General features: G+C 46.7%; 1 protein-coding gene across 2 annotated transcripts in view; it reads right to left on the bottom strand.

Annotated features, from left to right (window-relative positions):
* LPAR2 (lysophosphatidic acid receptor 2) overlaps positions 1–24,909 on the bottom strand; it is a 95,751-nt gene that overhangs the window by 28,859 nt on the left and 41,983 nt on the right. For both annotated transcript variants that reach the window (XM_075346473.1, XM_075346472.1), the window contains exon 2: positions 8,390–9,142. In XM_075346473.1, the coding sequence (XP_075202588.1) occupies positions 8,390–9,142 (753 nt within the window). The remainder of the gene's footprint in view (positions 1–8,389; positions 9,143–24,909) is intronic.

Genomic DNA, 24,909 nt, shown 5'->3' with positions numbered 1-24,909 from the left:
GGCCCCACATAGCCCTCCATACAGAATAATGGGTCCCACATAGTCCTCCATACAGACTAATGGGCCCCACATAGTCCTCCATACAGAATCATGGGCCCCACATAGCCCTCCATACAGAATAATGGGCCCCACATAGACCTCCATACAGAATAATGGGCCCCACATAGCCCTCCATACAGAATAATGGGCCCCACATAGCCCTCCATACAGAATAATGGGCTCCACATAGTCCTCCATAAAGAATAATGGGCCCCACATAGCCCTCCATACAGAATAATGGGCCCCACATAGCCCTCCATACAGAATAATGGGCCCCACATAGCCCTCCATACAGAATAATGGGCTCCACATAGCCCTCCATACAGAATAATGGGCCCCACATAGCCCTCCATACAGAATAATAGCCCCACATAACCCTCCATACAGAATAATGGGCCCCACATAGCCTTCCATACAGAATAATGGGCCCCACATAGCCCTCCATACAGAATAATGGCCCCACATAGCCCTCCATACAGAATAATGGGCCCCACATAGCCCTCCAAACAGAATAATGAACCCCGCATAGCCCTCCATACAGAATAATGGCCCCACATAGTCCTCCATACAGAATAATGGCCCCACATAGCCCTCCATACAGAATACTGTGCGCCACATAGCCCTCCATACAGAATAATGGCCCCACATAGCCCTCCATACAGAATAATGGGCCCCACATAGCCCTCCATACAGAATAATGGCCCCACATAGCCTCCATACAGAATAATGGGCCCCACATAGCCCTCCATACAGAATAATGAGCCCCACATAGTCCTCCATACAGAATAATGGGCCCCACATAGCCCTCCATACAGAATAATGACCCCACGTAGTCCTCCATACAGAATAATGGGCCCCACATAGTCCTCCATACAGAATAATGGGTCCCACATAGTCCTCCATACAGAATAATGGGCCACACATAGCCCTCCATACAGAATAATGGGCCCCACATAGTCCTCCATACACAATAATAGGCCCCACATAGCCCTCCATACAGAATAATGGGCCCACATAGCCCTCCATACAGAATAATGGGCCCCACATAGCCCTCCATACACAATAATAGGCCCCACATAGCCCTCCATACAGAATAATGTGCCCCACATAGTCCTCCATACAGAATAATGAGCCCCACATAGTCCTCCATACAGAATAATGGGCCCCACATAGCCCTCCATACAGAATAATGGGCCCCACATAGCCCTCCATACAGAATAATGGGCCCCACATTACCCCTCCATACAGAATAATGGGCCCCACATTACCCCTCCATACAGAATAATGGGCCCCACATAGCCCTCCATACAGAATAATGGGCTCCACATAGCCCTCCATACAGAATAATGGGCCCCACATAGTCCTCCATACAGAATAATGAGCCCCACATAGTCCTCCATACAGAATAATGGGCCCCACATAGCCCTCCATACAGAATAATGAGCCCCACATAGTCCTCCATACAGAATCATGGGCCCCACATAGCCCTCCATACAGAATAATGAGCCCCACATAGTCCTCCATACAGACTAATGGGCCCCACATAGTCCTCCATACAGAATCATGGGCCCCACATAGCCCTCCATACAGAATAATGGGCCCCACATAGACCTCCATACAGAATAATGGGCCCCACATAGCCCTCCATACAGAATAATGGGCCCCACATAGCCCTCCATACAGAATAATGGGCTCCACATAGTCCTCCATAAAGAATAATGGGCCCCACATAGCCCTCCATACAGAATAATGGGCCCCACATAGCCCTCCATACAGAATAATGGGCCCCACATAGCCCTCCATACAGAATAATGGGCTCCACATAGTCCTCCATAAAGAATAATGGGCCCCACATAGCCCTCCATACAGAATAATGGGCCCCACATAGCCCTCCATACAGAATAATGGGCCCCACATAGCCCTCCATACAGAATAATGGATCCCACATAGCCATCCATACAGAATAATGGCCCCACATAGCCCTCCATACAGAATAATGGCCCCACATAGCCCTCCATACAGAATAATGGCCCCACATAGCCCTCCATACAGAATAATGGGCCCCACATAATCCTCCATACAGAATAATGGACCCCACGTAGTCCTCCATACAGAATAATGGCCCCACATAGCCCTCCATACAGAATAATGGGCCCCACATAGCCCTCCATACAGAATAATGGCCCCACATAGCCCTCCATACAGAATAATGGGCCCCACATAGCCCTCCATACAGAATAATGGCCCCACATAGCCCTCCATACAGAATAATGTGCCCCACATAGCCCTCCATACAGAATAATGGCCCCACATAGCCCTCCATACAGAATAATGGACCCCACGTAGTCCTCCATACAGAATAATGGCCCCACATAGCCCTCCATACAGAATAATGGGCCCCACATAGCCCTCCATACAGAATAATGGCCCCACATAGCCCTCCATACAGAATAATGGGCCCCACATAGCCCTCCATACAGAATAATGGCCCCACATAGCCCTCCATACAGAATAATGAGCCCCACATAGCGCTCCATACAGAATAATGGCCCCACATAGCCCTCCATACAGAATAATGTGCCCCACATAGCCCTCCATACAGAATAATGGCCCCACATAGCCCTCCATACAGAATAATGGCCCCACATAGCCCTCCATACAGAATAATGAGCCCCACATAGCCTTCCATACAGAATAATGGACCCCACATAGCCCTCCATACAGAATAATGGCCCCACATAGTCCTCCATACAGAATAATGGGCCCACATAGCCCTCCATACAGAATAATGTGCCCCACATAGCCCTCCATACAGAATAATGGCCCCACATAGTCCTCCATACAGAATAATGGGCCCACATAGCCCTCCATACAGAATAATGGCCCCACATAGCCCTCCATACAGAATAATGGGCCCCACATAATCCTCCATACAAAATAATGGACCCCATAGTCCTGCATATAGAATAATGGGTGCCTAGCATTGCAGGCCAAAAAAAATCAGCCCGTGGGCCAGAGTTTGACATATATGCATTAGGCTAGGTTCACATTTCCGTTGCTTACGATGAGTCACAATCTGCCGCTCTGATAAACAACGCAATCCGTTTGGCGGATTCCGTTGTTCCCTATAAACTTGTATGAGTGGCGGATTGTGACTGATGCCCTTGCGTTGCATCCCCCGCCCGACTGATCAGTCTGGAACGACTGACCGTCGGGCGGCAGGAACGCAGCATGTAGCGTTTTTTGAGCAGCGGAATCCTTTTGATTGCGCTGCGCATGCTCTCTCTCGGCGGCCGGCTTCTGTGAGCGATCAGCTGATCTCCCGGCTGCCGGTTTTGAGAGCGATCACTCGTTTTACAACAGAATCCGCTTTCTCGTGATAATGAATTCCAATTCTTGTCACCCGTTGTACAACGCATCAGTCACAAGCGTCAAGCAACGCATGTGACTGATGCAAAACAACGGAAATGTGAACCTAGCCTTAGACGGATGACATCTTCAGATGTGAGTAAAGCCTACCATGGTATAAGACGCTATTCCTAGGCTCGGTGATAAATGATGTGCCACTGTCATATAAAGTACAGACCAAATGTTTGGACACACCTTCTCATTCAAAGAGTTTTATTTTCATGACTCTGAAAATTGTAGATTCACATTGAAGGCATCAAAACTATGAATTAACACATGTGGAATGAAATACTTAAAAAAGTGTGAAATAACTGAAAATATGTCTTATATTCTAGGTTCTTCAAAGTAGCCACCTTTTGCTTTGATTACTGCTTTGCACACTCTTGGCATTCTCTTGTTGAGCTTCAAGAGGTAGTCACCGGAAATGGTTTTCCAACAGTCTTGAAGGAGTTCCCAGAGATGCTTAGCACTTGTTGGCCCTTTTGCCTTCACTCTGCGGTCCAGCTCACCCCAAACCATCTCGATTGGGTTCAGATCTGGTGGCTGTGGAGACCAGGTCATCTGGCGTAGCACCCCATCACTCTCCTTCTTGGTCATATAGCCCTTACACAGCCTGGAGGTGTGTTTGGGGTCATTGTCCTGTTGAAGAATAAATGATGGTCCAACTAAACGCAAACCGGATGGAATAGCACGCCACTGCAAGATGCTGTGATAGCCATGCTGGTTCTGTATGCCTTCAATTTTGAATAAATCCCCAACAGTGTCACCAGCAAAGCACCCCCACACCATCACACCTCCTCCTCCATGCTTCACGGTGGGAACCAGGAATGTAGAGTCCATCCGTTCACCTTTTCTACAAAGACACGGTGGTTGGATTCAAAGATCTCAAATTTGGACTCATCAAACCAAAGCACAGATTTCCACTGGTCTAATGTCCATTCCTTGTGTTCTTTAGCCCAAACAAGTCTCTTCTGCTTGTTGCCTGTCCTTAGCAGTGGTTTCCTAGCAGCTATTTTACCATGAAGGCCTGCTGCACAAAGTCTCCTCTTAACAGTTGTTCTAGAGATGTGTCTGCTGCTAGAACTGGCATTGACCTTGTCTCTAATCTGAGCTGCTGTTAACCTGCGATTTCTGAGGCTGGTGACTCGGATAAACTTATCCTCTGCAGCAGAGGTGACTCTTGGTCTTCCTTTCCTGGGGCGGTCCTCATGTGAGCCAGTTTCTTTGTAGCGTCTGATGGTTTTTTGCCACTGCACTTGGGGACACTTTCAAAGTTTTCCCAATTTTTCGGAGTGACTGACCTTCATTTCTTAAAGTAATGATGGCCACTCATTTTTCTTTACTTATCTGCTTTTTTCTTGCCATAATACAAATTCTAACAGTCTATTCAGTAGGACTATCAGCTGTGTATCCACCAGACTTCTGCACAACACAACTGATGGCCCCAACCCCATTTATAAGGCAAGAAATACCACTTATTAAACCTGACAGGGCGCACCTATGAAGGGAAAAACATTTCCGGTGACTGCCTCTTCAAAATAATGCCAAGAGTGTGCAAAGCAGTAATCAAAGCAAAAGCTGGCTACTTTGAAGAACCTAGAATATAAGACATATTTCCAGTTGTTTCACACTTTCTTGTTAAGTATTTCATTCCACATGTGTTAATTCATAGTTTTGATGCCTTCAATGTGAATCTACAATTTTCAGAGTCATGAAAATCAAGAAAACTCTTTGAATGAGGTGTGTCCAAACTTTTGGTCTGTACTGTATCTATCATTTTTCCTTTTTTTTTTTTCTTTTTTTAAATATCTGATACCATCAAATATATATATGTAAAGTGTCCTGTATTACGCTGTCATTGAGGACGCAGTCGCCCTGCGGGTACAACGATGAGTCTTGCAATGCAAGGACAGATACATTTCTTTGCTCCTTACTTTGCACAGGATATTAATTTTTGGCGATATAATTTTTACATGAATATAAGTAAACGCACCCCTTCGATGTAACGAATGACCCAATATTTCATCTATATGTAACTACAGCTTTAGAAAGTCATAAATAGAGGACGCAAATGTGACCGGAAAGCTACGAATGATTTAACAATTGTGTGAACCAAAAGACAAAAACCTCCCTTTCACCAAAAATAGGAGAGACCTGATAAAACTGTTGGGTTTGATTGAAGGTAGTTTAATGTATATGGCCACCTTATTTTAATTTTTAGTTAATAAATCAATAGTACAGATGAAAAGAAGAAACTTTGTCATATATCTTATCAGAGAAATCCGCTTCTGTCTCCTCCTGAACCGATCATTCTCAATTCATGGGTAAATTCTGTAAAGTCTGTATTGAGTGAAGACGTAAATCACATTCTTGAAATAGAGGATAACTGTTGGTGCTTATACGATTCTACGGAGAGTGGAGGTTCTTGACACAGACTTTCCACTGCAAGTTCACACAAAAATGACATTTATATTTTAATCTGTAACTGTCTTTTTGGGAGAACTTGCAGCAGAATGTCTGTGTCTGCCTCTAGCTCCTCCCTCCTCATTTCAGGACAACTTGCAGCATAATGTCTGCCTTTAGCGCCTCCCTCCTCATTTCAGGACAACTTGCAGCAGAATGTCTGTGTCTGTCTCTAGCTCCACCCTCCTCATTTCAGTAAAACTTGTAGCAGAATGTCTGTGTCTGTCTCTAGCTCCTCTCTCTTTATTTCAGGACAACTTGCAGCAGAATGTCTGTGTCTGCCTCTAGCTCCTCTATTCTCATTTCAAGAAATTTTGCAGCAGAATGTCTGTGTCTGCCTCTAGCTCCTCCTTCCTCATTTCAGGATAACTTGTAACAGAATGTCTGTGTCTGCCTCTAGCTCCTCCCTCCTCATTTCAGGAACTTGCAGCAGAATGTCTGTTTCTGCCTCCTCGTTTCAGGAAAACTTGCAGCAGAATATTTGTGTCTGCCTCTAGCTCCTCTCTTTCCATTTCAGGAGGATTTGCAGCAGAATGTTTGTTTTTGTCTGTAGCTCCTAACTCCTCATTTCAGGAGAACTTGTAGCAGAATGTCCGTGTCTTCTTCTAGCTCCTCTATTCTCATATCAGGAAAATTTGCAGCAGAATGTCTGTGTCTGCCTCTAGCTCCTCTCTCTTCATTTCAGGATAACTTGCAGCAGAATGTCTGTGTCTGCCTCTAGCTCCTCACTTGTCATTTCAAGAGAACTTGCAGCAGAATGTGTGTCTGCCTCTAGCTCCTCCCTCCTCATTTCAGGACAACTTGCAGCAGAATGTGTCTGCTTCTAGCTCCTCTCTCTTCATTTCAGGACAACTTGCAGCAGAATGTTGTATCTGCCTCTAGATCCTCTCTTCTCATTTCAGGAGAACTTGTAGCAGAATGTCTTGTTTCTGCTTTTAGCTCCTCTTTCCTCATTTCAGGACAACTTGCAGCAGATGTCTGTCTCTGCCTCTAGCTCATCTTTTCTCATTTCAGGAAAACTTGCAGCAGAATGTCTGTTTCTTCCTCCTCGTTTTAGGAAAACTTGCAGCAGAATGTTTGTGTCTGCCTCTAGCTCCTCTCTTTCCATTTCAGGAGAATTTGCAGCAGAATGTTTGTTTCTGTCTGTAGCTCCTAACTCCTCATTTCAGGAGAACTTGCAGCAGAATGTCTGTGTCTGCCTCTAGCTCCTCTATTCTCTTTTCAGGAAAATTTGCAGCAGAATGTCTGTGTCTGTCTCTAGCTCCTCTCTCTTCATTTCAGGACAACTTTCAGAAGAATGTCTGTCTCTGCCTCTAGCTCCTCTATTCTCATTTCAGGAGAACTTGTAGCAGAATGTCTGTCTGCCTCTAGCGCCTCTTTCCTCATTTCAGGAAAACTTGCAGCAGAATGTCTGTTTCTGCCTCCTCATTTCAGGAAAACTTGCAGCAGAATATTTGTGTCTGCCTCTAGCTCCTCTCTTTTCATTTCAGGAGAATTTGCAGCAGAATGTTTGTTTCTGTCTGTAGGTCCTAACTCCTTATTTCAGGAGAACTTGCAGCAGAATGTCTGTGTCTGCCTCTAGCTCCTCCCTCCTCAGTAGAATAGAATCTTATAAGCACCAACTGTCTTATCCTATTTTTACAGAATTTACCCATGAATTGATGAGTGATATAGCAATCTAGGCGGAGAAAGAAGAAAAATTTCTCCGATAAGATATATTGCATGGATTATTTTCAGATGTACTGTTGATATATGAAACAAAAATGAAAATGATGGAGACCTTTTAAGTCTTTAAGATCAACTCCAATCTATCCATTCCTCGCTCCCCTCAATAGTAGACTCTGTGAGACACTTGAGAAGGATGAATCTGGTGGATCGCGCCACATATCACATTCACAATTCTTGCAAAACAGGTCATCTTTAAGGAATGCGGTAATAATAGATGTATCTTGGACATGACAGTACTCTTTCCTGCACCACCAATATGGCTGGACGAGTGCATCCTCCAAAGATAAGCCACTCCTAAAAAAAATTTGGCATCATTTCAGAATAATCCCAAACAAATCTTTCTCAACGGGTAGCATATTTGAGAGATTAGTCATTTTGAAGGAATTTTTCTGGTGGACCATCCCTCCTTATTAGAAGGATGCCTTCACAACAACATGTTTCTCTCCTGGGAATCTCAGTGATCAGCTGTAATCCGTTAGAAAACCTCATTAAGTTTTCAATTTCCCTGCAGCGCCACCACAGGTGGAATTGGGAATGACACGATGCCCATTCAAATCAATGAGTAACACATGAAAGGGCAGGTCCTCCAGAACAAATGCTCTGGCCAAGAGAAGATCCTAAACATAGGACCTCCCTCGGTAAAATGTGTTTTCAATGCCTTTAAAGTGAAAATATTTTTACAATAACATGTAGGTATTCCACGAAACACTCCTGAGGTTACGTAACCCTGCCACGTAACCATATTACTTACTCAATATGATAAACACTGTCTTCATCAGGTTGATCATGGTCTCCCGATACTTGGGATGGAACGATGTGTGTCTGGACATCCTGGCCATCCTCCTCTTTACGTACACAAAGATGTGCAGGTAGACCACCATCATAATGAGGAACGCCACTAAGTTGGACACCGCCCAGAAGATAAGATAACTCCGACTGTATAGAGGGGCCATCCGCGAACATGTCTCGATGTTACAAATACAATGCCACCCAAAAGACGGGATGAGGCCCAGCAGCAATGCCGTCAGCCAGATGCATGCAATGAGGATGCAGACGCGTTGGTTGGACATCTTGCTATGGAGCTGCATGGCAAATACCGTCTGGTGCCGCTCTACGGCTATGGCCAGCAGATTGGCCACGGAGGCCGTGAGGCTGGTATCTAGTAAACTTTGGCGGAGGAGCCAGGTTTTCAAAGTCAGGGTAGCAGTCAGTGGACCAGTGTGGAACATGAGATAGGTGTAGGCTACTCCAGCAAATAGGTCCGCCGCTGCCAGGTTCCCCAGGAGATAGTAGATGGGAAAGTGGAACCTCTTGTTTATTATAATGGCTGTAATGACCAGTAGGTTAGTCAGGAGAACAAAGACGCACACAGTAAGTCCGAGACCGACCACCAGGCTGTCCTTCGGCCTCCATACTGTTGTTAAGTCCTTTCCGCTCTTGTTGTAGAAGAAGCCGATGCTTTCGTTAAAGTAACACTTGCTCATTTTAGGGGGATCAGTAAACCCTGAAAAGAAAAAAAAGGAATAGGTAAATCAAAAACTTACAAAAATAGATCTTTGAGGACAAAACCCTTTGGAGTCCTCTATGTTGAGGTTGGTTACTAGTCAATGATACTATATCTGGGTATGACCGTCAGCAATGCCTAACAATGTGCTAACTTTTTAGGCTCTTTTCAATTCCTATCTATGAACAGGGCACCAGAAGTGTTCCCGTGGACCATCATACACAACCAATGATAGCCTAAGGGCCCCTTTATACAGTAGAGAAAAAATGTCCAAGTCTACAATTGTTGACAGGACTCGATGGCCATTGAAAATGTATGGTGTCCTCCTAGCTCTCCACCAACAGATGAGGTCAGGGGAGAGACGGATCGCGCATGTTGAATTTCAACACCCAATCCTTCTTTTTCTTCACGTTCACACTCGGCCAAGCTGAGTGTACATGTGTGCAGGAGGGTCGGGAGAGACATCTACCAGCTATACATAGTTTCACGTAAGTCCATTGAGTTCAACCCATGACCTAACCTAACATGTTGATCCAGAGGAAGGCCCCATGCAATAGACAGTAAGCGCCAAATTAAGGGAAAAAATTCCTTCCTGACTCCACATACGGCAATCAAACGAGTTCCTTGGATCAGTTCCACATCTCCTGGTAACCGGCCCAGGATATCCGTGCACCACACCCTTACTCCTTCTGGACTGGTGAGCTGTTAAGGGGCACTTTGCACACTACGACATCGCAAGCTGATGCTTGCGATGCCGAGCGCGATAGTCCCCACCCCCGTCTCAGCTGCGATATCATGGTGATAGCTGGCGTAGTGAACATTATCGATATGCCAGCTTCACATGCACTCACCTTCCCTGCGACGTCGCTCTGGCCGGCGACCCACCTCCTTATTAAGGGGGCGGGTCATGCGGCGTCATAGCGACGTCACACGGCAGACAGCCAATAGAAGCGGAGGGGCGGAGATGAGCGGGACGTAAACATCCCGCCCAACTCCTTCCTTCCGCATAGCCAGTGGAGGCAGATAAGGAGATGTTCCTCGCTCCTGCGGCTTCTCACACAGCGATGTGTGCTTCCGCAGGAACGAGGAACAACATCGTATCTCCTTTTTTTGTTGCGACATTATGAAAATGACTGACACTACACAGATCACCGATTTACGACGCTTTTGCGATCATTTATCGGCGCATCTAGGCTTTACACGTTGCGACATCGTTACCGGCGCCGGATGTGCGTCACTTTCGATTTTGACCCTGACGATATCGCAGTAGCGATGTCGCAACGTGCAAAGTACCCCTAAATCTCCTAACACCAACTTAGTGCCTTTTCGATAAGGAGAATCTGTCAAAGGCCCATCACCCAGCCAAACCAGATCTCCTGCCTTAAGGGTACTTTACACACTGCGACATCGCTAGCGATCTCGTTAGCGATGTGAAATTCTAGATCGCAAGTGCAATCTTTCGAGATCGCACATAGGTTATTTTACGCATGTGCGATCTCGAAAGATCGCACTTGCTATCTAGAATTTCACATCGCTAGCGATGTCGCAGTGTGTAAAGTACCCTTTATGCTGATGAGGGGGAAAAGCCCTGAAAACTGGTCTACAAATGGGAATTTCTGGTTTGGTTTCTTATCCTAAAGGCCCAGTCACACACAACGACTTACCAGCGATCCCGAAACCGATGCGACCTGATAGGGATCGCTGGTAAGTCGCTGAGAGGTCGCTAGTGAGATGTCACACAGTCAGACCTTACCAACGATGCAGGAGCAATACAGGTCGCAGTTGCGACCTGTATAACGATCTCAGCAGTCACTGTGACCCTGTCACACAGGACATCGCCTTTGAAGAAAATGGCCTGGACCATTCGGCAATGACCGGCGACCTCACAGCAGGGGCCTGATCGCTGGTAGGTGTCACACATAACAAGATCGCTAACGGGATCGCTACTGCGTCACAGAAACCGTGACTCAGCTGCGATCTCGCTAGCGATCTCGTTATGTGTGACGGTACCTTAAGGCATCTCCTAGAACTGGATGGGCCTTAAGGGGGCTTTACACGCTACGATATCATTAATGTTTGGACGTCGGGGTCAAGTTGTTAGTGACGCACATCCGGCATCATTAACGATATCGCAGCGTGTAATACTTACCAGCGACCTTAGGCGACCTCAAAAATGGTGAAAATCGTTCACCATGGAGAGGTCGTCCTAAAGTCAAAAATCGGTAAGGGTTGTTTAGCGTTGTGGTTCATCGCTCATGCGGCAGCACACATCGCTATGTGTGACACCGCATGAGCGAGGAACGTCTCCTTACCTGCCGCCGGCCGCAATGAGGAAGGAAGGAGGTGGGCGGGATGTTACGTCCTGCTCATCTCTGCCCCTCTGCTTTGATTGGCCGGCCGCTTAGTGACGTTGCGGTGACGTCGCTGTGATGCCGAACGTCCCTCCCCCTTGAAGGAGGGATTGTTCGGCAGTCACAGCGCCGCCGCCGACCAGGTAAGTATGTGTGACGCTGCGTAGCGATAATGTTCGCTATGGCAGCGATCACAAACAATCGCATGCGCGACGGGGGTGGTTACTTACACGGTTGCTATAGCTAGTGTGAGACTGTGACCGGGGTTATCTATGACGGCCGGTATGTCTCGCCCCGGTTGTGCTCACTCCATGATAGAAAGTAAATCCACTCTAGGGTTAATGCTGTTTCCCTACAGGCTGAAGGAGGGTTAAAGGGAAACAGGAACGAGGGGCAGGTGTGCCGGGTGTGAGGGAGTGATCACAACTCCCTGAGTCTCTGCTGGAGAGACATGTATATTGCTGTGGATTTTTGTTTGGACATTAAACACCGTGTGCTGTGAAACTTAATGCCTGGATCCCGTGTCTTCTGCTGCGCAGCCGACCGCGCTACCTCACATATGGTGGAGAATCGGCGGGCATGCCAGCCCGGTGAGGTGTACTTCCTTTTCTGGTGATCCGGTAGCACATGTCCTGGATTCAAGCAGCTATACTACGGCCCAAACCCAGCGACGCCATGGAGGACATACTAAGGCATTTGGCGCAGGCTAATGCACAGCAGCAGCAGGCTAATGCACAACAACAAGAGGCTAATGCACAGCAACAACAGGTGAATACCCACCTGCTCCGGACGTTGGAGCAACAGCAGCAACAGCACCAGCAATCCTTGAAATTGCAGGAAAAAAGGCACCAAGAACAGATGGTTCTCCTGGCCAAGTCAATCCGTGCCGGACCGGCAGCAACAACCCCGGGACCGGGGGACGACGGCAGCGTCCGGAAAGCGGTGAGACAAGCGTTGCAAAAGATGACCCCGGGGGATGATGTGGAAGCGTTCCTGGCAGTGTTTGAGCGGGTGGCCGAGCGGGAAAAGCTGCCGACCCCCCAGTGGGCTGAGGTATTGTCGCCCTATCTGACGGGGGAACCCCAAAAAGCGTACCTGGACCTCGGTACCGAGGACGCCATTGACTATGTGACCCTGAAAGCCGAAATACTGGCTCGGTTGGGGGTGAATACCTATGTACGGGCTCAGCGGGTAAATCGGTGGTTCTATGAGGAAGCCAAACCCGTACGCTCCCAGGCCTATGACTTATTACATCTTGTAAAAAAGTGGTTGCAGCCTGACACTCTGAGCCCGGCGCAAATGGTGGAAAGGGTAGTAGTGGATCGTTTTGTGCGCACTTTACCCGTCACCGTTCAACGGTGGGTAGGACAGGGTGACCCGAGTACCCTGGACCAATTAGTGTCCCTGGTAGAGCGGCATGTGGCTACGCAGGACTTGATACGGGACACTGAGACTTTGCGTACCGCCCGTCGGTCCGGCCCCTCCAAGCCTAGGGCCAAGGACCCACCGCCGACACCGGTACAGGAGTCCGCTACCATCCTGGCTGAGGCCGCGCCCGCCGTTCCTGAGGTCCGGAAGGCCATGTACCCTAAACGACAACTTGTCAAGGGGGTTTCCTTCCCTATTAGATGTTGGCGGTGCCAGCGGGTGGGACATATGGAAGCCCAGTGTCCCCTGACCACGGAGCCTATGGATTGTGGGGTTACCCGGCGGGGTTCAATGTATGCTCAGGTGGTGTGTACCGCTGACCTGGTTCCCCCAGAGACTGAGCCCCACTTGTGCCAAATACAGGTGAATGGATGTCCGGTTACAGGATTGTTGGATTCCGGAAGCTTAGTGACCCTTGTGCGATCCACCTTGAGGGCTAAAGTAAAGGCCACAGGACGTACCGTGGGGGTGGTTTGCATACATGGGGACCGCCGAGACTATCCCACGGGGATTGTCACCATCACAGCACCTTGCGGTCAGGTGCAACATGAGGTGGGACTGCTTAACACTCTTCCTTATGACGTGATCCTAGGACGGGATCTGCCCTATTTTTGGACTTTATGGAAGGGAACCCCTAGATCCCCTCCGATATTGGTCAGTCCGGGGCCTGAGCCCTACAATCCTGAATCCGGGACACCTGCCGTAGGGGTCCCCATGATAGGGACAGAATGTGAACCCGATAGGTCGCCCCTAGAGGTATTGGCAGGAGAGGCTGAGACGGTCGAGCCCATCCCGGACTTGGAGGCATCCCCGGATGCGTTTGGGACAGCCCAACTCCAGGACCCTACGTTAATACATGCCCGGAATAGGGTGTTAGTAATTGACGGGGTGGCCCAGCTGCCCGGTGCCCAGGTAAGGTACCCCCATTTCGCTCTTAAACAGGATTTACTCTACCGGGTAGATGAAATACGGGGCGTGGGGGTGGAGCAGTTGGTGGTGCCCCAGCCGTATCGCCGGCGGGTCCTCGACTTGGCTCATAAACATCTGATGAGTGGCCACCTAGGGGTCAAGAAAACGCAGGAGCGAATATTGCAAAGGTTCTATTGGCCCGGGGTCTTTGGGGAGGTAAAACGGTTCTGCGAAACCTGCCCGGAGTGTCAGCTTACCGCACCACTGGTCCACTTTCGCAGTCCGTTGGTGCCGTTACCCATTATAGAAGTCCCTTTTGAACGGATAGGGATGGATCTGGTGGGGCCCCTCGTAAAGTCTGCTCGAGGGCACCAACACATCCTAGTGATCGTTGACTATGCCACCCGGTATCCAGAGGCGATACCTCTCAGACATACTGCGGCAAAGCTTATAGCTCGGGAGTTGTTTTCTGTGTTCTGCCGGGTGGGGTTGCCCAAGGAGATCCTTACGGATCAGGGGACCCCATTCATGTCTAAAATGACCAAAGAACTATGCCGGCTACTCCAGATCAAGCAGTTGCGTACGTCTGTGTATCATCCTCAGACGGATGGGTTAGTAGAACGATTCAATAAAACCCTGAAAACCATGCTAAAAAGGGTGATCTCCAAAGACGGGAAGGACTGGGATATGATGCTTCCCTATTTGATGTTTGCCATCCGAGAGGTGCCACAGGCATCCACGGGGTTTTCGCCTTTTGAATTGTTATACGGGCGACATCCTCGGGGATTGTTGGACCTGGCAAAGGAAACATGGGAGCAAGAGCCCACCCCCCATAAAAGTGTGATTGAACACATTTTAGGAATGCAGAACCGCATAAGCGCGGTCATGCCAATTGTGAAGGAGCATTTACAGGAGGCTCAGGCCGCGCAAAGCGGCCGCTATAATAGACAAGCCACCGTGCGGACCTTTAAACCCGGGGATCGGGTGTTGGTATTAATCCCCACGGCGGAGAGTAAATTCCTGGCTCAGTGGCAAGGCCCCTACGAGATAAAGGAAAAAGTCGGGGTGGTCAACTATAAAGTATTGCAGCCCGGTAGGCGGAAACCTGAACAAATATACCATGTCAACCTATTAAAACCGTGGCAGGAACGGGAAAGCCTGATGGTTGAGTTTCCCCCATCTCCCTCCTCTTCGGGTCGTTCACTCCCGGCTTCAGCGACCTCCGGAGAGGACGAACCGGAAGTAAGGATCGGAGAAGCCCTCACCAAGCAACAGAGGCGAGAGGCCAGACGGCTGGTTCAGCAGAACCCCGATGTCTTCTCCGAGTTGCCGGGTAGGACCAGTCTGATACGACATGACATTGTCACCGAGCCCCACCTGAAGGTACGCCTGAAGTCATACCGCGTGCCGGAGGCTCGAAGACAAGCCATATCAGAAGAAGTGAAGACAATGCTACGCCTGGGGGTCATCGAAAAATCCAGGAGTGAATGGGCTAGTCCCATTGTCCTAATACCAAAACCCGATGGCTCCTTAAGGTTCTGCAATGACTTCCGGAGATTGAACGAAATATCCAAGTTCGATCTCTACCCCATGCCCCGGGTGGATGAGCTGATTGATAGGCTGGGACAGGCGCGATATTTCACCACGCTCGACCTGACCAAGGGGTACTGGCAGGTGCCACTGACGGAGTCCGCCAAGGAGAAAACCGCTTTTGTTACGCCGGAGGGTCTCTTCCACTATGTTGTCTTGCCTTTTGGGTTACATGGCGCTCCGGCCACGTTCCAGAGGTTGATGGACTTGGTGCTGGAACCCCACCAGGCGTATGCATCAGCGTACCTTGATGACATCATTATTTACAGCTCCGATTGGCAGACCCACTTGGAACAGGTACAAGCGGTGGTGGACGCGCTTCGAACAGCCGGATTGACAGCCAATCCCAAGAAATGTGCGTTGGGACTCACGGAAGCCCGCTACTTGGGCTACGTGATAGGCCAAGGAGTGATTAAGCCCCAAATTAACAAGGTTGAGGCGATCCAGAAGTGGCCTAGACCCCTGACTACGAAGCAGGTTAGGGCCTTCCTGGGTATCGTGGGGTACTACAGGAGGTTTGTAAAGGATTTTGCGGGACTATCAGCCCCCTTGACGGACCTTCTCAAAGGCAAGAAGTCCGTCATGGTACGCTGGACTCCGCAGGCCGAGGACTCCTTCCGGGCCCTGAAGGGGGTCCTGTGCGGACAGCCCGTTCTCGTACACCCTGATTTCCGGAAGGAGTTCATAGTACAGACTGACGCCTCAGAGGTCGGCCTGGGGGCAGTGCTGTCTCAGGTGGTTCAGGGGGAGGAACACCCCGTCACCTTCTTAAGTAGGAAGCTCACCCCTCCCGAGCGGAATTATAGCGTAGTGGAGAAGGAGTGCCTGGCGATCAAGTGGGCCTTGGAGTCCCTACGCTATTACCTGCTGGGACGGCAGTTTCGCTTGGTGACGGATCACTCTCCACTGGTCTGGATGAGGTCCGCCAAGGAACGGAATGCCCGGGTTACCCGGTGGTTCCTTTCTCTGCAGAACTTCCGGTTTACGGTTGAACACCGGGCCGGTAGGTTGCAGGGCAACGCCGATGCCTTGTCCCGCGGCCCGTGTTTGCTGGCAGGAGTTCAACCCCGCTCGCTTGAACTGAGGGGGGGGGTATGTGAGACTGTGACCGGGGTTATCTATGACGGCCGGTATGTCTCGCCCCGGTTGTGCTCACTCCATGATAGAAAGTAAATCCACTCTAGGGTTAATGCTGTTTCCCTACAGGCTGAAGGAGGGTTAAAGGGAAACAGGAACGAGGGGCAGGTGTGCCGGGTGTGAGGGAGTGATCACAACTCCCTGAGTCTCTGCTGGAGAGACATGTATATTGCTGTGGATTTTTGTTTGGACATTAAACACCGTGTGCTGTGAAACTTAATGCCTGGATCCCGTGTCTTCTGCTGCGCAGCCGACCGCGCTACCTCACACTAGAAATTGCTAGCGATATCGCTACCGTGTAAAGCCCCCTTTAGGGTACCGTCACACTTTAGCGATGCAGCAGCGATCCCACCAGCGATCTGACCTGGTCAGGATCGCTGCTGCGTCGCTACATGGTCGCTGGTGAGCTGTCAAACAGGCAGATCTCACCAGCGACCAGTGAGCAGCCCCCAGCGACGTGCAAGCGACGCTGCGCTTGCACGGAGCCGGCGTCTGGAAGCTGCGGACACTGGTAACTAAGGTAAACATCGGGTATGGTTACCCGGTTTACCTTAGTTACCAGTGCACACCGCTTAGCGTGTGCAGGGAGCAGGAGCCGGCACTGGCAGCGTGAGAGCTGCGGAGGCTGGTAACGAAGGTAAATATCGGGTAACCACCTTGGTTACAGCTTACCGCAGGCTGTCAGACGCCGGCTCCTGCTCCCTGCACATTCAGGATTGTTGCTCTCTCGCTGTCAGACACAGCGATGTGTGCTTATCAGCGGCAGAGCAACAATAAAAAAACGAACCAGGGCTGTGTGTAACGAGCAGCGATCTCACAGCAGGGGCCAGATCGCTGCTCAGTGTCACACACAGCGAGATCGCTAATGAGGTCACAAAAAACGTGACTCAGCAGCGATCTCAGCAGCGATCTCGCTGTGTGTGAAGTACTCCTTAACTTCAGGCTTTTGACCCCTTCTTATTTCAACAGCCATAATTTTCTTTTTCATTGAGGTTTAGTGTTGTTGTAGAAATTGTAATTTTTGTATGTTTTAGGGTAATTTAAATTATTGTGTAATTTATTTTTAGGGGGGGGGGATGAAAATATTTATAAAAAATATTGAATGAATGAATGAATTAATTGATTCTATAGGTTAATATAGTTGTGTGAAGACCTGATATATGTGTTTTAAGTATTTACTAAAACATGCCTTATGTATGTATATATCTAATATATAAAGCTAGGCGTATGTATGTACAGTATGTATGTGTTTGTATGTATGTACAGTATGTATGTGTATGTATGTATGTACAGTATGTATGTGTGTGTATGTATGTATGTACAGTATGTATGTGTATGTATGTATGTACAGTATGTATGTGTTTGTATGTATGTACAGTATGTATGTGTATGTATGTATGTACAGTATGCATGTGTATGTATGTATGTACAGTATGTATGTGTATGTACAGTATGTATGTGTATGTATGTATGTACAGTATGTATGTGTTTCTATGTATATACAGTATGCATGTGTATGTATGTATGTACAGTATGCATGTGTATGTATGTATGTACAGTATGTATGTGTATGTATGTATATACAGTATGTATGTGTATGTATGTATGTACAGTATGCATGTGTATGTATGTACAGTATGCATGTGTATGTATGTATGTACAGTATGCATGTGTTTGTATGTATGTACAGTATGCATGTGTATGTATGTATGTACAGTATGTATGTGTATGTATGTATGTACAGTATGCATGTGTATGTATGTACAGTATGTAATTATTATTATTATGTATGTGTTTGTATGTATGTACAGTATGTATGTGTATGTATGTATGTACAGTATGCATGTGTATGTATGTATGTACAGTATGTATGTGTATGTATGTATGTACAGTATGTATGTGTTTGTATGTATGTACAGTATGTATGTGTTTGTATGTATGTACAGTATGTATGTGTATGTATGTACAGTATGCATGTGTATGTATGTATGTACAGTATGTATGTGTATGTATGTATGTACAGTATGCATGTGTATGTATGTACAGTATGTATGTGTATGTATGTATGTACAGTATGTATGTGTTTGTATGTATGTACAGTATGCATGTGTATGTATGTATGTACAGTATGTATGTATGTACAGTATGTGTGTTTGTATGTATGTACAGTATGCATGTGTATGTATGTACAGTATGTATGTGTATGTATGTACAGTATGTATGTGTATGTATGTATGTACAGTATGTATGTGTATGTATGTATGTACAGTATGCATGTGTATGTATGTATATACAGTATGCATGTGTATGTATGTATGTATGTACAGTATGTATGTGTTTGTATGTATGTACAGTATGTATGTGTTTGTATGTATGTACAGTATGTATGTGTATGTATGTATGTACAGTATGTATGTGTTTGTATGTATGTACAGTATGTATGTGTTTGTATGTATGTACAGTATGTATGTATATGTATGTATGTACAGTATGCATGTGTATGTATGTATGTACAGTATGTATGTGTATGTATGTATGTACAGTATGTAGGTGTTTGTATGTATGTACAGTATGTATGTGTATGTATGTATGTACAGTATGTTTGTGTATGTATGTATGTACAGTATGCATGTGTATGTATGTATGTACAGTATGTATGTGTTTGTATGTATGTACAGTATGTATGTGTATGTATGTATGTACAGTATGTATGTGTATGTATGTATGTACAGTATGTATGTGTTTGTATGTATGTACAGTATGTATGTGTTTGTATGTATGTACAGTATGTATGTGTATGTATGTATGTACAGTATGTATGTGTTTGTATGTATGTACAGTATGTATGTGTATGTATGTATGTACAGTATGTATGTATATGTATGTATGTACAGTATGCATGTGTATGTATGTATGTACAGTATGTATGTGTATGTATGTACAGTATGTAGGTGTTTGTATGTATGTACAGTATGTATGTGTATGTATGTATGTACAGTATGTTTGTGTATGTATGTATGTACAGTATGCATGTGTATGTATGTATGTACAGTATGTATGTGTTTGTATGTATGTACAGTATGTATGTGTATGTATGTATGTACAGTATGTATGTGTATGTATGTATGTACAGTATGTATGTGTTTGTATGTATGTACAGTATGTATGTGTTTGTATGTATGTACAGTATGTATGTGTATGTATGTATGTACAGTATGTATGTGTATGTATGTATGTACAGTATGTATGTGTTTGTATGTATGTACAGTATGTATGTGTATGTATGTATGTACAGTATGTATGTATATGTATGTATGTACAGTATGCATGTGTATGTATGTATGTACAGTATGTATGTGTATGTATGTACAGTATGTAGGTGTTTGTATGTATGTACAGTATGTATGTGTATGTATGTATGTACAGTATGTATGTGTATGTATGTATGTACAGTATGCATGTGTATGTATGTATGTACAGTATGTATGTGTTTGTATGTATGTACAGTATGTATGTGTATGTATGTATGTACAGTATGTATGTGTTATGTATGTATGTACAGTATGTATGTGTTTGTATGTATGTACAGTATGTATGTGTATGTATGTACAGTATGTATGTGTATGTATGTATGTACAGTATGTATGTGTTTGTATGTATGTACAGTATGTATGTGTATGTATGTATGTACAGTATGTATGTGTATGTATGTATGTACAGTATGTATGCTGTATGTATGTATGTACAGTATGTATGTGTATGTATGTATGTACAGTATGTATGTGTATGTATGTATGTACAGTATGTATGTGTTTGTATGTATGTACAGTATGTATTTCCACTAAAGGAATCCGAACTGTCACATTTACAATCAACATATTTTACACAGCCGCCGCATTTAACTCAGGGAACGTCATAGACTATGTTTTGATGGGAAATTTTGACCCCGCGCTTTACAGTTATTCACCAAAAAAACGCTTATTGTTTGGATGTGTGAGGTAATATATTGGCCGTTTTGATCATTAGCCTGGATATTTATTAGGCGGCCTACAGCAACCAATCACAGCTCTGCTTCTATTTTGTGACAGGTCATTAGTAGGAGCTGTGATTGGTTGCCATAGGCAAAGAAGGACATTCTTAGGGGTACTTTGCACGTTGTGACATCGCTACTGCGATATCGTCAGGGTCAAATCAAAAGTGACGCACATCCGGCGCCGGTAACGACGTCACAACGTGTAAAGCCTAGAAGCACCGATAAACGATCACAAAAGCGTTGTAAATCGGTGATCTGTGTAGTGTCGGTCATTTCCATAATTTCGCTGCAGCGACAGGTATGATGTTGTTCCTCGTTCCTGTGGCAGCACACATCGCTGTGCATGAAGCCGCAGGAGCGAGGAACTTCTCCTTACCTGCGTCCCGGCTGCAATGCGGAAGGGCGGGATGTTTACGTCCCGCTCATCTCCGCCCCTCCGCTTCTATTGGCCGCCTGCCGTGTGACGTCGCTGTGACGCCGCACGACCCGCCCCCTTAGGAAGGAGGCGGGTCGCCGGCCAGAACGACGTCGCAGGGCAGGTGAATGCATGTGAAGCTGCCGTAGTGATAATGTTCGCTACGGCAGCTATCACAAAATATCGCATGTGCGACGGGGGCGGGGAGTATCGCGCTCGGCATCGCTACCATTGGCTAGCGATGTCGCAGCGTGCAAAGTACCCCTTAGTATAAAAAGCTTCTGTGTCAGTTAGTATGATTTTGGTGAAAAGAGAAAGAGAGTTAAAGAGACAGAGAGAGGGAGAGTGGGAGAGAGAGAGGGAGAGAGGGAGAGTGGGAGAGTGGGAGAGAGAGGGACAGAGCGGGAGAGAGAGAGGGAGAGTGGGAGAGAGAGAGGGAGAGTGGGAGAGAGAGGGAGAGAGAGGGAGAGTGGGAGAGAGAGGGACAGAGGGAGAGTGGGAGAGAGAGGAGAGAGAGAGAGAGAGAGAGGGAGAGTGGGAGAGAGAGGAGAGAGAGAGAGAGAGAGAGAGTGGGAGAGTGGGAGAGAGAGAGGGAGAGAGGGACAGAGGGAGAGTGGGGGAGAGAGGAGAGAGAGAGAGAGAGAGAGAGGGAGAGTGGGAGAGAGAGAGGGAGAGAGAGAGGGAGAGAGAGAAAGAGCGAGGGAGGGTGGGAGAAAGAGTGGGAGTGGGGGAGGGAGAGAGGGAGAGTGGGGGACAGAGAGGGAGAGTGGGAGAGAGAGGGAGAGTGAGAGAGAGAGAAAGAGCGAGGGAGGGTGGGAGAAAGAGTGGGAGAGAGAGAGGGAGAGGGGGAGTGGGGGAGAGAGAGAGGGAGAGTGGGAGAGGGACAGAGTGGGAGAGAGAGGGACAGAAAAAGACTTCGTTACTATCCCAGTGCAGCTAGCACATATAAAAGATATGAAGAAATTCATACACATACATATAAACCTATACAGTTAGGTCCAGAAATATTTGGACAGTGACACAAGTTTTGTTATTTTAGCTGTTTACAAAAACATGTTCAGAAATACAATTCTATATATAATATGGGCTGAAAGTGCACACTCCCAGCTGCAATATGAGAGTTTTCACATCCAAATCGGAGAAAGGGTTTAGGAATCATAGCTCTGTAATGCATAGCCTCCTCTTTTTCAAGGGACCAAAAGTAATTGGACAAGGGACTCTAAGGGCTGCAATTAACTCTGAAGGCGTCTCCCTCGTTAACCTGTAATCAATGAAGTAGTTAAAAGGTCTGGGGTTGATTACAGGTGTGTGGTTTTGCATTTGGAAGCTGTTGCTGTGACCAGACAACATGCGGTCTAAGAAACTCTCAATTGAGGTGAAGCAGAACATCCTGAGGCTGAAAAAAAAGAAAAAATCCATCAGAGAGATAGCAGACATGCTTGGAGTAGCAAAATCAACAGTCGGGTACATTCTGAGAAAAAAGGAATTGACTGGTGAGCTTGGGAACTCAAAAAGGCCTGGGCGTCCACGGATGACAACAGTGGTGGATGATCGCCGCATACTTTCTTTGGTGAAGAAGAACCCGTTCACAACATCAACTGAAGTCCAGAACACTCTCAGTGAAGTAGGTGTATCTGTCTCTAAGTCAACAGTAAAGAGAAGACTCCATGAAAGTAAATACAAAGGGTTCACATCTAGATGCAAACCATTCATCAATTCCAAAAATAGACAGGCCAGAGTTACATTTGCTGAAAAACACCTCATGAAGCCAGCTCAGTTCTGGAAAAGTATTCTATGGACAGATGAGACAAAGATCAACCTGTACCAGAATGATGGGAAGAAAAAAGTTTGGAGAAGAAAGGGAACGGCACATGATCCAAGGCACACCACATCCTCTGTAAAACATGGTGGAGGCAACGTGATGGCATGGGCATGCATGGCTTTCAATGGCACTGGGTCACTTGTGTTTATTGATGACATAACAGCAGACAAGAGTAGCCGGATGAATTCTGAAGTGTACCGGGATATACTTTCAGCCCAGATTCAGCCAAATGCCGCAAAGTTGATCGGATGGCGCTTCATAGTACAGATGGACAATGACCCCAAGCATACAGCCAAAGCTACCCAGGAGTTCATGAGTGGAAAAAAGTGGAACATTCTGCAATGGCCAAGTCAATCACCAGATCTTAACCCAATTGAGCATGCATTTCACTTGCTCAAATCCAGACTTAAGACGGAAAGACCCACAAACAAGCAAGACCTGAAGGCTGCGGCTGTAAAGGCCTGGCAAAGCATTAAGAAGGAGGAAACCCAGCGTTTGGTGATGTCCATGGGTTCCAGACTTAAGGCAGTGATTGCCTCCAAAGGATTCGCAACAAAATATTGAAAATAAAAATATTTTGTTTGGGTTTGGTTTATTTGTCCAATTACTTTTGACCTCCTAAAATGTGGAGTGTTTGTAAAGAAATGTGTACAATTCCTACAATTTCTATCAGATATTTTTGTTCAAACCTTCAAATTAAACGTTACAATCTGCACTTGAATTCTGTTGTAGAGGTTTCATTTCAAATCCAATGTGGTGGCATGCAGAGCCCAACTCGCGAAAATTGTGTCACTGTCCAAATATTTCTGGACCTAACTGTATATGCTTATATGTATGGATTTTATTGTATCTTTTCGAGTGGACTTCAAATGAGCCCCAGTTACAGAGTAAAGCAGCCAATTACCCGTAGCTGGGCTGCTCTGGGTCTGCTCTGCCAGGCAGAAGCCTAGCAATCATATGATTGTCAGATCTCACAGAATGATTGGCCGATGCCGCTCTTCACTACATAGTGCTAAGCACTTATGAAGTCAGCCATAGAGAAGACAGAAGCTCTGCTGAGATTGTAGGAACTTTAAACTTACAATAGTGCGGGAGTTAAAGCCCAGTACCAAGCTCCATAAATTTAGGCTTGATGGACAGCTGGTTAAAGCGTCGATAATGACTTTTAGGACTGCGTCCGCCAATTTTTAGCATTAGGATTTGTCCTTTTTGTCTCTGAAGCGGTTATGTGCAGATCCAGACTCCGCCATACACAGGAGCCTGGGGCTGGACTGAGCTTTATTACTATGCGAGGCTGCTGCCAGAATCATCAGATAGCCGCTTATCTACCAGATAATGAAAAAGATCGTCTGGTGAGATTCCAATATCTCACAGGGGGAGACGCTGATCCCACCGATATAAGGGTTCTTATAATGTGTCTGGGGGTCTTTAGATAAGCACAAAAGGAAGCCAGAGACAGAGCAGAGTTTGATCTCTGACACTTCCATGCCTGTCTCTGCTCCGGACAATGCCACATTCAAGTTCTGCAAGTTATAAGCACAAACATGCAAATGATGACACAAGCATCAGTCACCGGACAATAGTCATCTAGACCCATGGAGAGGAGACACAGGGTTTATCTAATATTGGGGTGCAGTAACACATAAAGATATTTATTTTACTCACTTATACAGCACTATTAATCCCACAGCACTATACGGATGTGATCATCACTGTCCCCATTGAGGCTCACAACTAAATTCCCTATCACTATGTCTTTGGAAGGGAACGGGAGAAAACACGGGGAGAATGTGGCGCCCTAGGACCTGGTCGCCACAGCAGCATTGCCCTCCCAAAGGGTTAATGCTGAGCCTGGAGGTAATTGGGAGATCCATTGGCCAGCAGGTTTAACACCCAACACAGTTCTCCCTCCGGCCAGCAGGGGGAGCTCTGAACCTGGAATTCCAGGGAGCCTTCCTCTACCTGACCAGAGGGGGGAAGTGCAGCCAGTCTGTAGGGAGTAGTGGAAGTGAACAGACGCAGAGTGAGCTGTCCTGTGAATCTGGGGCCTAGAGCTGGAGCAGCTTGGCCCAGAGAAGCAGG

This window comes from Anomaloglossus baeobatrachus, chromosome 4 (assembly GCF_048569485.1).
Source record: "Anomaloglossus baeobatrachus isolate aAnoBae1 chromosome 4, aAnoBae1.hap1, whole genome shotgun sequence".
Classification (NCBI taxonomy): domain Eukaryota; kingdom Metazoa; phylum Chordata; class Amphibia; order Anura; family Aromobatidae; genus Anomaloglossus; species Anomaloglossus baeobatrachus.
The sequence above is the reverse complement of the archived record's forward strand: the minus strand, read 5'-3'. Positions and strand labels throughout refer to the sequence as shown.